General features: G+C 38.4%; 1 protein-coding gene across 1 annotated transcript; it reads right to left on the reverse strand.

The window, feature by feature from the left end:
* Positions 1-298: 298 nt before the first annotated feature.
* Positions 299-12,538, reverse strand: copg2 (COPI coat complex subunit gamma 2). The gene is made up of 24 exons (XM_042511164.1): positions 12,418-12,538; positions 11,784-11,836; positions 11,581-11,661; positions 11,046-11,117; positions 10,875-10,954; positions 10,255-10,330; positions 10,004-10,096; positions 9,745-9,831; positions 9,444-9,601; positions 8,781-8,914; positions 8,604-8,671; positions 8,099-8,287; positions 7,574-7,669; positions 7,103-7,346; positions 6,923-6,998; positions 6,229-6,332; positions 5,975-6,100; positions 5,789-5,857; positions 5,509-5,690; positions 5,194-5,323; positions 4,567-4,664; positions 3,501-3,639; positions 3,127-3,225; positions 299-692 (listed from the first exon to the last, which is right to left on the reverse strand). The coding sequence occupies exons 1-24, from the start codon at positions 12,452-12,454 to the stop codon at positions 562-564; spliced, it is 2,622 nt and encodes an 873-aa protein (XP_042367098.1). The 5' UTR covers positions 12,455-12,538; the 3' UTR covers positions 299-561.
* Positions 12,539-14,880: the final 2,342 nt, after the last annotated feature.

The raw sequence follows: 14,880 nt of genomic DNA on the forward strand, positions 1-14,880 counted from the left end.
AATCCCTAAAATGTCACGTGCTGTAATAGAGGACAATGTTAACACATGTTAATTTATGGAAACTATTTTAGGATTAAAGTTACTGTTTGTGATTATTGAACTTATATGTGGGACACCAGTTTGATTTCGTCCATTTTCCGTTGTTTCTTTAAATCCTGCTATCAGCTGCACTCTGAATGAATTTTGATATGATTTTGTACATTTCTCTTGATGTCAATGAAAAAACCTAATGTCAACTTTTCTTCAAATAAAACTAGTTTTGTAAAAAAAAAAGTGTCTGAATGAACAAAACTTTTTGTGTACTTTAACAGAATTTATTGAAGATTTGACAAGAATAAACATGAGCACAAGATGACATAAAGAAAGAGTGAAGACACATTTTATAGTTCAGAAGTAATAAAACATTTCTGTTGCTTTTTAATTTTGCACGGTGATGACATAATACACAGAATATCATTATACATTTAATTTTTAGGGCTGTGAGAAAATGATGTCTGAGACAGTTTGTCTTGCAAAGATAAAAGGTCGCTGCGTTTTGAACGATGCAGCACTGCAAGTGATTTATCCCACAGAGGCCAGGATGACATCGACGACCGTCTCTTCCCCGCTGCGGACAGTCACCTGCATGGTAACACCATCAGCCAACGCCAGGCGAGCACGAACTAGCACATCATGACCTCCCCGAAAGACACCTGGCAGAAAACACGATTAAGCACAGCACTTAATAAACATGTCATGGTATATGTAAAAAAACAACATAAAAATGCCATTGTGTAATATGTTTTTTAAAAAAAAACAGTTTAAAAATGTCACAGTACAGCATGTTAAAAAAAAGTTAAAACCTTAAAAAATTCTTAATCTAGTATGTCATAAAAAATATATATAAAAACATTTTCTCAAAAAAACTTGTAGTATGTCAAATGCAACATAAAAACGAAACACTATAGTATGTAAATATATGTTACAGCAGCCTATGTCATAAAAATCATAAAAACTTTTCATAATATAGCACGTCAAATAAAAATAAATAAATAAATAAATAAATAAATAAACATAAAAAATAAAAAGGCAAGGTGAGTTGGACTAAAATTTTCCCCTTTTTTCGATAACGTTAGTGCAGCGATGGCTAACTCTAAACAGTGCTTTTTTTTTCTCATTGGATCAACTTGGCTTTGTTTATTTTAATGAATTGTACCATTTTAAACATCGTTTTTTTATGCTATTTTCACCTGCTCCTGTCATTGCATTGCAAAATGCACGCATGCAAATGTGCAGAAATGCACTAAAGTGTTGGACCGACTAGTTTTGATGCCGTTAAATGTGATCTGAGCACTTACATGTATCTTGCAGGAAGCCCGCCGTGTTTCCCTCACTCACTGCATAACACGTCAGTCTGGTACATGTGCTCATTGATACTATACTGTCATTTTTTACTCCTATTTTTCAAGGCATACTACACAATGACATTTTCTGTTATTTTGTTTTCTGTTACTTTTTTGGACAACATAGTATACTATAACTTAGTTGTGTTTATTTTGGACCACGTACTATTGTATGACTTTTTTGTGCTATTTTAGACCACATACTATAGTATAGTATGACTTTTTTGTGCTATTTTAGACCACATACTATAGTATGACTTTTTAATGGTATTTTGGACCACATACTATAGTATGACTTTTTTGTGCTATTTTAGACCACATACTATAGTATGACTTTTTCGTGCTATTTTGGACCACATACTACAGTATTATTTTTTTTGGTTGCTATTTTTGGACTATATATTATAGTATGACATTTTTGTGCAATATTGGACCACATACTGTAGTATGACTCTTTTGTGCTATTTTGGACAACATACTATGGTATGACTTTTTACGGGTATTTTGGGCCACATATCATTGTATGACTTTTTTTCCCCTGCTATTTTGGATGATCATTTTAATGGTATTTTGAACCACATACTGTAATATGATATTTTTGTGCTATTTTGAACCACATGTTATAGTATGACTTTTTTGTGCTATTTTGGTTCACATACTATAGTATGACCTTTTAATGATGTTTTGGACCACACATACTATAGTATGACTTTTTTGTGCTATTTTAGACCACATACTATAGTATGACTTTTTTGTGCTATTTTAGACCACATACTATAGTATGACTTTTTTGTGCTATTTTAGACCACATACTATAGTATGACTTTTTAATGGTATTTTGGACCACATACTATAGTATGACTTTTTTGTGCTATTTTTAGACCACATACTATAGTATGACTTTTTAATGGTATTTTGGACCACATACTATAGTATGACTTTTTTTTAATGGTATTTTAGACCACATACTATAGTATGACTTTTTAATGGTATTTTAGACCACATACTATAGTATGACTTTTTTGTGCTATTTTAGACCACATACTATAGTATGACTTTTTTGTGCTATTTTTAGACCACATACTATAGTATGACTTTTTTGTGCTATTTTAGACCACATACTATAGTATGACTTTTTAATGGTATTTTGGACCACATACTATAGTATGACCTTTTAATGATGTTTTGGACCACATACTATAGTATGACTTTTTTGTGCTATTTTAGACCACATACTATAGTATGACTTTTTAATGGTATTTTGGACCTCATACTATAGTATGACTTTTTTGTGCTATTTTAGACCACATACTATAGTATGACTTTTTTGTGCTATTTTAGACCACATACTATAGTATGACTTTTTTGTGCTATTTTAGACCACATACTATAGTATGACTTTTTAATGGTATTTTGGGACCACATACTATAGTATGACTTTTTTGTGCTATTTTAGACCACATACTATAGTATGACTTTTTAATGGTATTTTGGACCACATACTATAGTATGACTTTTTTAAATGAGAAATGTCTGGTACACAACTTACAATAATACTGGAGGTACATTAACCTTAATTTTGCAGGACTGTTACTAGAATTTCATACAAAATTTGGAATTCACTAAAATCTAAGTTAAAGCTGCTATTATTTTTATGGCAATTGGTGTCCAAAAACACCACAACACAACTCAAAAAAAAGAGACCCCAACGGTAACAAAAACCATTGTGACATTCAACACCCACCAGCAAGGAAGAGGACATGTGAGTTCTTGTTTTCGGGAACTTTGTCGGAGCGCTCACATGGCTGCATTCCCAAGAAGCTGATGATGTTACCCACTGCCTCTGTACAAAAAACAAAGCAAAACACAGATGAGTCACAGAACACACACTAGGTGTCAGTTTTTCCATAAAGCTTTTTCCATAGTTTTTCCATAATGTTTATCATGTTTTATAAATGAGCTATTTGCAAATAAAATATACCAAGAGTAATAATGCATGTGAATTAATGAATGCTGAAAATTCAGTTCAACGCAAAGAAAAACTTCTAAACTTCTGTTCTTTGACCTTTATATTTTGAAAAAGTGCAGTAATACTTTTAGCCTTAATTTTGAACTCACCGTCAAGAGTCCGTACTGACGCCAGGGCAAAAGTCTCCTCCTTCTCAAATTCATCTCCCACTTCTTCCCACGCTGCGCCAAAGTTCGGTTTCAAAACCTTCTGGATGTGATCTGCAACCGTCACCTCTAGATCCTCGAGCTACAGAGGAGCAGAGCAGAGGAGGACGAAAGACACAAGGCAGATGGAGGGACGAGGAGTTTGTGACAGAGGCAAAGAGGGAAACAAAAGAATGAGGTCACAAACTGTATAAAACAGATTAGTAAATGTGACATCACCAATGGTTTGTGGACAGCCGTTTCAAACCTCGTTGGCCTTTTGACCGAAGCCATCTTTGTTTTCTGGAGCCAAAAGTGACCATATTTGGATGAGAGGGCGAATCTGACAGATGCATTGTCAATGACGCATTCCTACATCTCTATCAATCGAAAGATAACCACAAACTCACGCATAAAACACACCAGCAGCGAGTAAGCTTGGTGTGCAGTGAGCTGCGATGCAGTATTTTTGGACACTGCAGGCTTCTAACTCCAGGCTGCAGCAAAACTAAAAGTTGAGCTTATTTGACTTTTAGTGGCAAACTGCATCCAGAAAATACCCAAAGCCAACCATCAAAGAGAGTCCTGTGATTCCTGTGACGTGTTGACTCATGTTACAAAGACTTTCTTCCCAGCTGAAACACATGAAAACGTCTCTTGGGACGCAGAAGAATGTAATAATCGCACCAAGCTGCACTTCATTGCTGCTTTGTGTGTTTTGGAAGGAAAGCATATTTTCCATTATTTTTCTCTAAACTGGACCATAAATTACAAAATGAGCGTCAGGCTGAATTGAAGAATTTAAATTTGTGATTGAGACTATAAACTAAAGGTTTTTTGAGGTCAAGTGAAAAGTAGGGTCATTTTCTCAGATTCCTATAATATATCTGACTTCTTTGTGCAACCAGTGGAGTCGCCCCCTGCTGTCCACAAGTAAGAATGCACCTCCACATTGGCCTATGGTGACACACAAATACACCTAAAAATACAGTGTCTTGTCTTTGTTTTGATAGTTTGCGTAATTACATACCACGTATTCGTCATCATAACCATCATCGTCAGGCTCTCCAGTGTTGGGGTCGCAGTCTCTGACCAGGTACTTCATCGTACAACTGAACGTGCAAGACACTGTGGACAGAAGGGACACATCTTGGGACATTTGAAGATAAGAAGTACGTAAACATAAAAAAAGCAAAAAACAAAACAAAACTCTGCGTTATGCTACAGTGTTTAACACCAACAGGTAAAATATTTAAACATGCAAAAATATATGTATTATTATATGTATATATAAAATGGGTAACAATATGAAAATGTGTGTATTATGCTTGTGTATCGCTAGAATGTAAACTATTTAAAAATAACTATTATCCTGCATATATAAAGTATGTGAAAATATAGTTTTTTTAATGCATCGTGCTAGAATGTATAAAAACTACTATATCAAGTATTAATTAGTAAATATATGTTTTATGTTCAGCTTTTCAAATACAGTTAATGCTTAACCATACTATTTGCAGCTTAAAAGCTAATATTTTGGAGATACTGGCAGTCACTTTTCAGCGATGTTTGCAGATTTGTTGAATGACACAATGTAATGCTTATTTGACAATCTGTCACTGCTCCCATGAGCCTAGTAAAGTCACAGTGTTCGTACCAGCGGTGGGGTCGTCATCGGGCAGGCGGACCAGAGTGTAGCAGGAACCAGGCTGACTGTAGGGGAGGCTGGGGGCCGGGACGTAGTGTATCACCTCATAGGACTCCGATGGCTCCATCTGCACTAAGACCTGACACGAAGATGGACATGTTCACATCAATTTCCTCCCAAAACCTGCTGTCTGAAATTCTGCAACTATTCTCAATACTGTGGACTCTGTTTTCTATTCTTTGACAGTTTTAATTTTCCAGAGCCAAGACCCATTAATAGTCCAAATAAAGAATTAGAGAAATAACATCTTCTTTTAGCTGGTACCTTCTGCAGGAGCTGGTCGTTGAGAGTGTTTGTGCAGTCGAACTGGAACACCATGTGCCTGGCGAAGGTGTGTTTGACGCAGCGCACCACATATTCTGTCTCAGCCTCCGTCAGCTGCACCGGCTCGGAGGACTTGAAGAGTGGACCGAGACCCTGGAACTCTGGGATGGCCGCCAGTTGTTCTGAAAAAATGGACAAAAAGCAGAGGAGGATTAAAACAAAGACAGAGGACAGACGAGATTGTAACGTTCTGTAATCTGATGACGGCCAGACAGCTTACCCTGATAAATGTCCTGACGCGACGGGGCCAGCTTCTCTGGCAGTTTGCTGGTGGCGACTGGGGCGATTTCTGGGAGGAAAAAACAACATTAACAGATTCTCCTTATTTATTTGATTTCTGAAAGTGATAGCCTCTATGCTGAGTATTAAACCCTGTGCCTATTAGTAAACAGCTGTTTGGTTGTACCGGTTTTCTGTTCTGTGATAGGAGTGGTGGCCAGAGGGACACTCTTCATGTCGAAAGGTTTCTCTGAGGGCTCCAGAGTGTACTGGTGGAGAGACTTCTCCAGTCCAGGGATGGAAACAGACAGACCTGAGAGCAACACACAGAAGAGAAGAAGTTAACATTTTTTGTTTGCTAAGAGTGAGGTGTTTTTGGTTTGGAAAGCCTGACCAGCAGCTACTCAGAGCCATTTTCACTCCCTGACAGCGTGTCTTTACCGTTGAAGATGTAGGCAGCATTCAGAGCCTTCTGCTTCTGCTGCAGCACATTCATGTAGAAAGTTGCTCTGTCACGCACTTCATCATCACTGTCCATCATGCACCTGTTAGAACATTAAATGTTAAAAATCATACAACATCAAAAGATCATTTACATACCTATGTTAAAATCTTACAACAAAACTATAGATCATCTGCTGAAGCACGGCTTTTCTACAATAGGGAGGCACGTATCAGCATCGGGTAAAGTTGTGTGGGGTTTGGACTGAATGCAGCGGACCGTGAAAGGGTCCCCACCGACGGCATACAGCAACAAGCAAGACAGACTGGAGGGGAGAAACGAAACTGAAAGTGCCGGACGAAAAGAGGGAGGAGAGCCGGTATCAGGGTGAGGCTGGCCTGACTTGGACCGGGAGCTGTTCCTCGACCAAGTCTTCTTCTGTCTAGTGTCCAGTCGCAGGAGAGTGAAGTGGATGATTTTGTCTTGCTCAGCCATTTTTCAAAGTTTTTTAAACTTTGAAAAATGACCAATAATTCTACCTTCTACCTTTTGTTTAATTTTGAGTGCAATATTTCTAAGTGCTCGTGGGACCATTCAGTGGGCCCTCAGGCCATATTTTGCCCAGGTCAGTTACAGGATCTAAATTTATAGAGTTCAATACCAATAATATCACAAAAGAAAGAAAAAGAGTACCTCTGCATAAGAACCAGGACGCTCGGTAGCAGATCATCATTCTGAGCTCCAAATTTAGCCAGAGCGCTGACTGCAGCTGGAGGTGGAAGAAGAAACAAATTATTAAAACTTATTAAAAACTATGAAAGAAATACCAAAAATTTGACCGTGAAATTCACACTGTATCCGGCTCTGTCTAACCTGCGCGAACAGCCTCGCTCTCCAGCACCACTCGGTTGAAGATGAAGCGGATGTACTTGGAGGGCTGAGGGGTGCGTGGGCCCTCTTTGCCCAGCAGGTGCAGGATCTTTGTGGCGAGTACCGTGTGCTCGCAGTCCTCGATGAACTCGCACAGGTGAGCCAGGCCAGTCTCTTTGCTCTCTGGGTTCTCCTCGATGATGCTGATGATGCAGTCCACGATGGCCCGCTTGTACTCGAAACCACCCTGCAGGGAGAAGAGACGTGTTCACTGAGGGACTTTAACGCAGTATTACAAGCATCACCCACACACAGTCTGTGGACAAAAACAAGAAGCTCTGCTCATCAACACCAATGTACACTCGACCATCTGTTGGGTATCTGACACGTCTGCACATATGAACCAGCCTTCAGTAATCAAACCCGTAAGTGAAAGCGCAAAGTGTGAAGAGGGTCGGTTAATTATCAACTCACATCGTCTCTGAGCATGTTGGACAAGAAGTTCATCATGACGCTGTGCTTCCTGGGATACTTCTGGCACAGAGCGCTGATGGCCTGCACCACCACCACCTGCAGTAAACAATCATCAGCAACAGATTAAGGACAAAAACAAAAAAAATAAAAAATGAAAATAGACCAAAAACAACAGGATTTAAAAGCACTGAATCCAATATCAGAAATTAATCTTTTGTGGCTACAGGAGCTGAAAGCCTGGGTGATAAAAACAACTCATCACGGCACATTTTCACACTTTCAACAAGTTTGCTTACATTTCTGCTTGGCCTTCATTTCCAAATGTGTATTTGGTGGCTTTTCTGATTTAAAGCAAGATAAACTGTTTATTTGTCATGTCCTGCTTACTGATATGTAAGCGGCTTCTCACTGTGATGATTAAATTGTATCTCTCTGCTCACTGTAAAACCTGGACAGCCTAAGTTTATGGATTTAGTTGTACTGCAGTACAGGATTAAAAAATAATTGAACTACAAAGTGACCGACCTTGAACTCATCCGAGATCTCGGAGACAAATGAGGAGATCTGTTTCATGAGTCGGTCCACGCTGCTCTCGCTGCCAGTCTTGAGCAGAGTGGTGATGGCCAGTGTGGCGATGCTGCGGTTCGAGTCGGTGATCAGGTTCTCCAAGTCCAAGTTGCACGCAGTCACAGCTGATGGATGCTTCATGGCCACCTGGTGGACACAAAGGAAATTACAGTGTAGCGTATTCTGTTGATTTTATTTGCCAAGCTTGGGAGAGAGGGCAGAATATTTTAAAGCTGTAAAATAACCTGTAATTTTGAAATGAATTTAAATGTTATGCAACAGTAATTTTGGCCCTGGCACTTTGTGCATGCAAACAAACAATATTTCCAGCTGGGAAATCAGAAAGAAGCTACAGTAAACCAGTTTTATGCAGCCTTTTTACACATGCAATTTAACTTTTGACTGTTCAAAATGATATATCATTAAACGAGCCGTGAGAGAGGGATTGAGAGTCAATCTGTACCTTGTTGAGGGTCCTGACTGCAGCGTATCTCAGGGCTGCTTTGGGAGAGCTGCAGAAAAGCTGCAGCACTGCAAGAAGACAAACACATTCCTAATGAGACTCAACAACACATCGCTTTGTTCACAGCACAGATGGAAATTATTATTAAAATGAATGAGGTGTGAGCAAACTACTGACCAGACACAGCAGGGGCCAGCTCCCGGGCGGTACAGTTAGGCATGTGGACGATGGCAGAGGCAGCCTCGTACACCACCATCTCATTCTTGTTCCGCAGGCAGCTCTCAATGAAGTCGAACAAGGGGCTGTCGTGACTGAAAACACAGAATACAATCTTGTAAAAACAAACAAACAAACAAAAAACTGACAAGACACCAACCCTTCACTTTGTGCCACATATTAGGGCTGGGTCATTAATCAAATCGAATCGTCAATTCCGATTTTAGTTTCCTTAATTATGAGAACAACATGACTAAGATAGAACACGATTATTGTTCCCCGTTCTGTTTCACAATGAGGCTCTTGTTTTGTCCTGTGTTAAGGCTGCAGCGTAAACCGTTTATTTGCAGCTGCGCACTTTGTGTTGCTAACTTAATGAATTTCTTTCTATATTTATATATATTTTCAAAGCCTCTTAGTGACTTTTCTAGCAACAGATTTAGCAATTTAGCAGATTATGATTTCTGCCGTAATTGAGCAGCCCTACCATGTATTTAGTCCGTCTCAGAGAAACTATACATGATAGCAAATAAATGATCAGTGGAGAATCATCTGCACTATAAAAGCAACCAGATGTCCTTGGGTCACTCTGCTAAAGCATCAGACTGCTGCAGGTCGACTCACCCTCCCTCGGTCTCGTCCAGCAGTTTGCTGGCGATCCTGATGAGCATGCAGTAGGCGAAGGGAGACTTGAGACCAGACTTGGTGAACTTGTTGAGCATCTTGGTGACAGCAAGCCGATCGTTCTTCCTGAGGTGATACAACAGCCCCAGGGCATGGTACTGGAAGACGGGACAAACACAAACGATGATTTGAAATTTGAACTCCATCATGAGCAAACTGACGTACAATTCTCTCTACACACACAATATACGGTTAAAAAAACATACATTCCAGTGTCCTTATGCATATCTGTACCACTTACCTGGACCATGATGTTGTCACTGGAAGCAGCCTCCTGAGCTTCATTCACCCAGCGCTTCACCACATCGTAGCTCATCTTCACCATGTGCTGAACACACACAAACAGAAAGGACTTTATAACCACCAGCAATTATATGATATAATTTTACAACTTTATATTTTTACGTTGTTTTATACAGAAGCACAAAATATCAAGAGAATAAAATCTAAAATCTTGGCAAACTTTTTCCGGATTTATTTGTGAAATATGAAATGTTTACCAGTGAGGAGACCAGGGCTGAGCTGGACACACTGGGCACCTTGTCAACAATCGCCTGCTTCATGTATCTCTCAATGGCCTGCAGCATGGTGGTCTGCGGAAATGACAAGAAAAACTCAAAAACTATGCTTCAATTAACTATAAGAATTATATAATATATACAGCATGTTTTCTTTCTTGCATAAGATGATGTCGTGAAGGAGAAGATGCTGAGACTGAAGACAAGGAAGACATAATTAAAGAAGCACTCACATCTGTAATCCTGCAGAGGGCTCTGATAGCAGGTCCTCGATACACGTCTTCCTTCCCTGTCATGTCTTTGGTCAGGCTGTAAAACATCAAAACAGGATTTTTTACATACACTGACATTACAAAACATTACAACAATTACGATTACATTTACAAAGAGTTGGTTGCCTCTGTAATAATTTAAACAGTCAAACAGACCATGTCTATTTACCAGATTTCTTAAAATTTTAAAAATAGCCAAATTTCTGTATATCCACTTTTGTCACTTTATGTATCTTGCACGGTTGCCATTTTCATGTACAAAATTCCAAAAGTTGTCCATGACTTTCAAGGATGTAGAAGGTTGTTCATGTAAGATTACTGTAAAAAATCATTACAAACAAGACTTTTGTTTTTAATTTCCAAATATTTTACTAATTCCACGAGGTTTTCCATGACCCCAGGAACCCTGAACCTGGTGTTAGTGGATGATAACAGCTGTCTAAGAGCAACCGGCTTAAACAAACTGTGAACAACAGTTTCAGAGGACCTAACAATCAGCCAAGAAAAGAAACTTCCTCAGTCAGACTTCAGTTTTTGTAAACAGGCAATACTTAAAAGCAATTTAACATCATGGTACAAACCTGCTGGTGACAATGATGACATCCTCGGAGATGTTGGCCATCTCTTTGATGGTCAGGTAGCACATCCTCCTCAGGGTTTGCTGAAAGAGAGAGACAGATTACAAGCGTTATGAACACTAAAGATTGATGGCTTAAACATATAAAATGATGAATGATTGAATAATATCTTACATCATTGGACTGAAAGAGCCTGGTCATGGCAAAGAAGGCCTCCGTGGCCTCTGTGGTCCCAAAATGCTCTCCCTTTATAAACAAAGACATGGGAATGAGATCTTAAACTCTTAGACAAGATCTTAAGACACCGCCTCAACACTAGGGTTACAACAGTATGATATTTTTACAGTACGAGAACCATCTCTGAAAATATTGCAGTATTTTTACACAATTATTATCATTATTAATTAGTATTATCAATCAGAAAGACAACAGATGGGTCACTTTTGGATGAACAAATGTTCTACACTTTTATTAAGACTTGAAACTATGTTAAATGGAAGTTTGTGTATAAAAACAAAACTTAAATAAAGGTGAGATTTTCAATCCAACTGCATTTTTCTCTCAATACTGTAGATAAGCAGATGTACACAGTATGATAGTCATCTACTTTCATATTACAGTGTACCTTAAAACCAGTATATCGCTGCAACCCAACACAACACACAACAACAAAAAGTGACTTGTCATTTTTTGCTAAGCAACTACTTACCTGGTTGAGGAGGTAGATGATCTTGGTGAGGATGTGAAGGCATCTTCTTGGGTTGATAGGGGTCTCGTTGAAGATACGTGCCTGTGAACAAGAACAGACACTTTATTTAATTTCAGTGGTTAAGATTTTGTGTCTTTGACTTATTGTCATTACCTCACACAAGAGCAGAGTATGTTTGAAGCAATGTGAGGCGCACACTTTACCTCCTGCAGCACGGCACTCTTCTCCAGATGCTGGAAAGGGTTTGACCCACTTCCTACATGTCAAAACAGCAGAGTCAGATCTCTGTGCAGTTTAACTTTCATTGAACTTCATTCAAAGCTAGCACACAGAAAGGACGCAGAGTTGACGTCAGCGTATGTTAACGTTATATATTCAATATAAAAGGATCAAAAACTAAGAAAGACAAATTTGCACTTGCAGACAGATTCCGAAATCAAAGCAGCACTGCGGTAATTTCCTCCATCTATATTTTGAGCTCATTTTCAGAGAGGACACGTCTGTTAAGGAGCAAAACTAACATCACAACAACCAGCTGCCTAGCTTGCACTGCTAACGCTAAACTTAGCTTAAGGCTGGTGTTACTGGGGAAACATACAATAGCAGTAACGCATTTTAATGCAACTGCAAATCAGGTGATAATCAAATTAAATGTTATATGAATACAAAATAGCTTTTAAGCCACGATTACTGGACAGGTCAATCCACCCTGACCGCTGTTAACTTCAGCTAGCCGGCTAACAGGCTAGCGTTAGCTTCAAAACGTTCGTCATTACAGAAGTACTTTTCATTTTTCAGACGCTGTCACTTTTAAAAATAATATCTCTGCAATCTTACCAGACTCCTCGTCCTTCTTATCAAACTTTTTAATCATTATGTCGAGATGAAGCTGGCGGATGAGAGTTAAAGATGCGCTCAGCCTCGATCATAAGAGAAGCTACTTCCACGTAACCAAAATGAAAACTCACTTCCGGTTGTAACGTCCACGTCATCGGAGTGTACGTCAGAAGCGTGTCGCGTCATGACCGACAGAGGGCGCTGCTGGCATGCTACATGATAAAAACAAAATTAAATCAAATTTAAAAAAGAAAAAAAAATGGACTTAAAGAGAAAGAAAAAGAAAAGGTATAAAATGATTAAACATATTAATGTAAAATTATTAATTATTAGTATTGGAATTTTTAGAACGTGACTATATTCACCAATTATATTGAGAGAAAATGGGCCGCTAAATTGCATTTTTTGTGTGTCCAATATCACAAAATGCATTAAGTGAAAAACATAAGAACTTTAAATTCTTCAGGAAATGATTTCTCCTGAATTAGAAATAAAGTTTTTCATTTCCGCTTTATACCAAAGACTGTATATTACTATGCTTTGCGTAAATGTTCTGTTGCATTTACCGAGCACAAAGCAGACATGGCAGATCATTATATATTTTCTAAAAGCGCCAGAAACCAGCCACTGATGCCAGCTTTGCTATACTGCAATACATCCCTGTCCCAGGTTGGCTTTATGCAGTTTAATTTTCTGTATTCTGGTTGAACACACATTTATTTGGGAATATGCACCATATAAAAAATGTGGACAATGAAGGAGTCTCAGGAGTAATTTTTAAATGTGTTTATATTTTGCCAGACAAATTTGCTGCATCTTTGGACCCCTGATTGTTTTGGGCTCCAGAGTAGTTACCCACTCCACCTGCTTTGTAAGCCAACCATGTGAAGCACATTTGAATGTAGGGAAGTAACAGGAGGACAAAAAAGCATTGAAAGTGGTCCAACGTGGGGTGCAAAATAATCGAAAAATGGTTCAAAACAACAGTCCAAGTGAGGGAAAATGGAGGAATCATTCACTGACGTTTATTCACCTGATCAGCAGAGGTGGTCTACCTGTGGGATGCACACCTGCAGAGCTTTAATCACAACCTGTCGTGGTTTTGTTTAAGCATAACGGCCACAAGATGTCGACATTGCTCTTTCTCTTGACTCTCAGACAGGGGAACTCAATAACCCCAACTATAAAACCCAGAAGCTGCTAAAGTGTTTAGTTTGGTGAACACTTCTCATTCATGGACAAACAAATATATTTATTTAGTGACATTTCAGAGCCCAACTGACACTAATGTTGGTATTTAAGATTTTAAAGTCTTATCATAAAGCTTCACTGCTCAAGGGCCAACATATTCACTGTTGTCGTACATATATGTTAAACTTAAATTGGTCAATAACACTGGACATTAGAGGTGTGTGGACTCGCGTCACATGACTTGAAAAGCCTTGGGCTTTTTAACACCAGTGACTCATGACTTCACCTGAATTTGAGCTTTGTGACTGGAAAACACTACCGTCTCACAAGCCAATTTGGGAAGAAAATGTTATGGACATTTTCCGATATGAAATGAATTAAATACCACAGGAAATGGATATAAGCATACAAAAAACATTCTGTTGTGAGACTATTTAAGCTATGAAAGTAATATATTACGCTGTTGTTCAAATGGCCTTACATTTATTGAAGGGTACATTATGACATATCTCAAAGTTTAGGACTTGGGACTTACAAAACAATGACTTGGATCTCTGCTGTATGTGTCTCAGTCAGGGAATATTTTCCATGGAGACACACATCCCGACAATATTCAAATATGTCCAAAATATGACTCCCAATATATTAATACAAATATAAATTCAAAAATTGCTATGCTATGACAGGCAACCGCTGCCCACAATAATAATTAGCAAATCTAATCAAAAGCATAAATAAACTTAATATATTGCAATTATTAGTATTATTGTTTCTAATATTACTGTGTATCAAGTTCTGCAAAGAATTTGCCTTATTTGGGTGAAAATGGGCATATTTGCGATCCGTCAAACTCCCCAGTGTCTAATTTGGTCCCTCCCAAAACTGCCCCCGTGGCTGCAGCCTTGGTTGTCATGTTCAGAATGATGCATGTTTAAAAAAGGCAAATGTAGTTATTTACATCTGCTTTATTAGAGGAAAAATAATCCTTTATTTTGAGTATAAAAATAACAGACATCTGATGAACACATACATTCTCATGCACTTGCATTTTACTGTGTTTCATGATCTTGCAGTTGGTTTGTACAGTAGTTCAGAGTCAGTGTTCAGTGTTTTTTTTTTTTTTTTTTTTTGGTGTTTCACACTAGAAATCATTACAGGCTCCCATGTGAACTTCTGAACAGAAAACCTCTTCAATAAATAAACCAGCAAAGGGAAAAAACACATTATCAAATCTAGTGGTGTGATTACACAACAGCATTACAAAAAACTTCA

This window comes from Plectropomus leopardus, chromosome 22 (assembly GCF_008729295.1).
Source record: "Plectropomus leopardus isolate mb chromosome 22, YSFRI_Pleo_2.0, whole genome shotgun sequence".
NCBI classification, from domain to species: domain Eukaryota; kingdom Metazoa; phylum Chordata; class Actinopteri; order Perciformes; family Serranidae; genus Plectropomus; species Plectropomus leopardus.

Bases quoted from the DNA above. Each gene is read 5' to 3' on its own strand.
- copg2 (XM_042511164.1), bottom strand. From the start codon at position 12,454: ATGATTAAAAAGTTTGATAAGAAGGACGAGGAGTCTG. The intron at 8,288-8,603 runs GTACAGATTGAC...TGTGTCCACCAG, and splicing joins CAGTCAGGACCCTCAACAAG to GTGGCCATGAAGCATCCATC. The intron at 3,226-3,500 runs GTGAGTTCAAAA...TTTTTTGTACAG, and splicing joins GTCAGTACGGACTCTTGACG to AGGCAGTGGGTAACATCATC.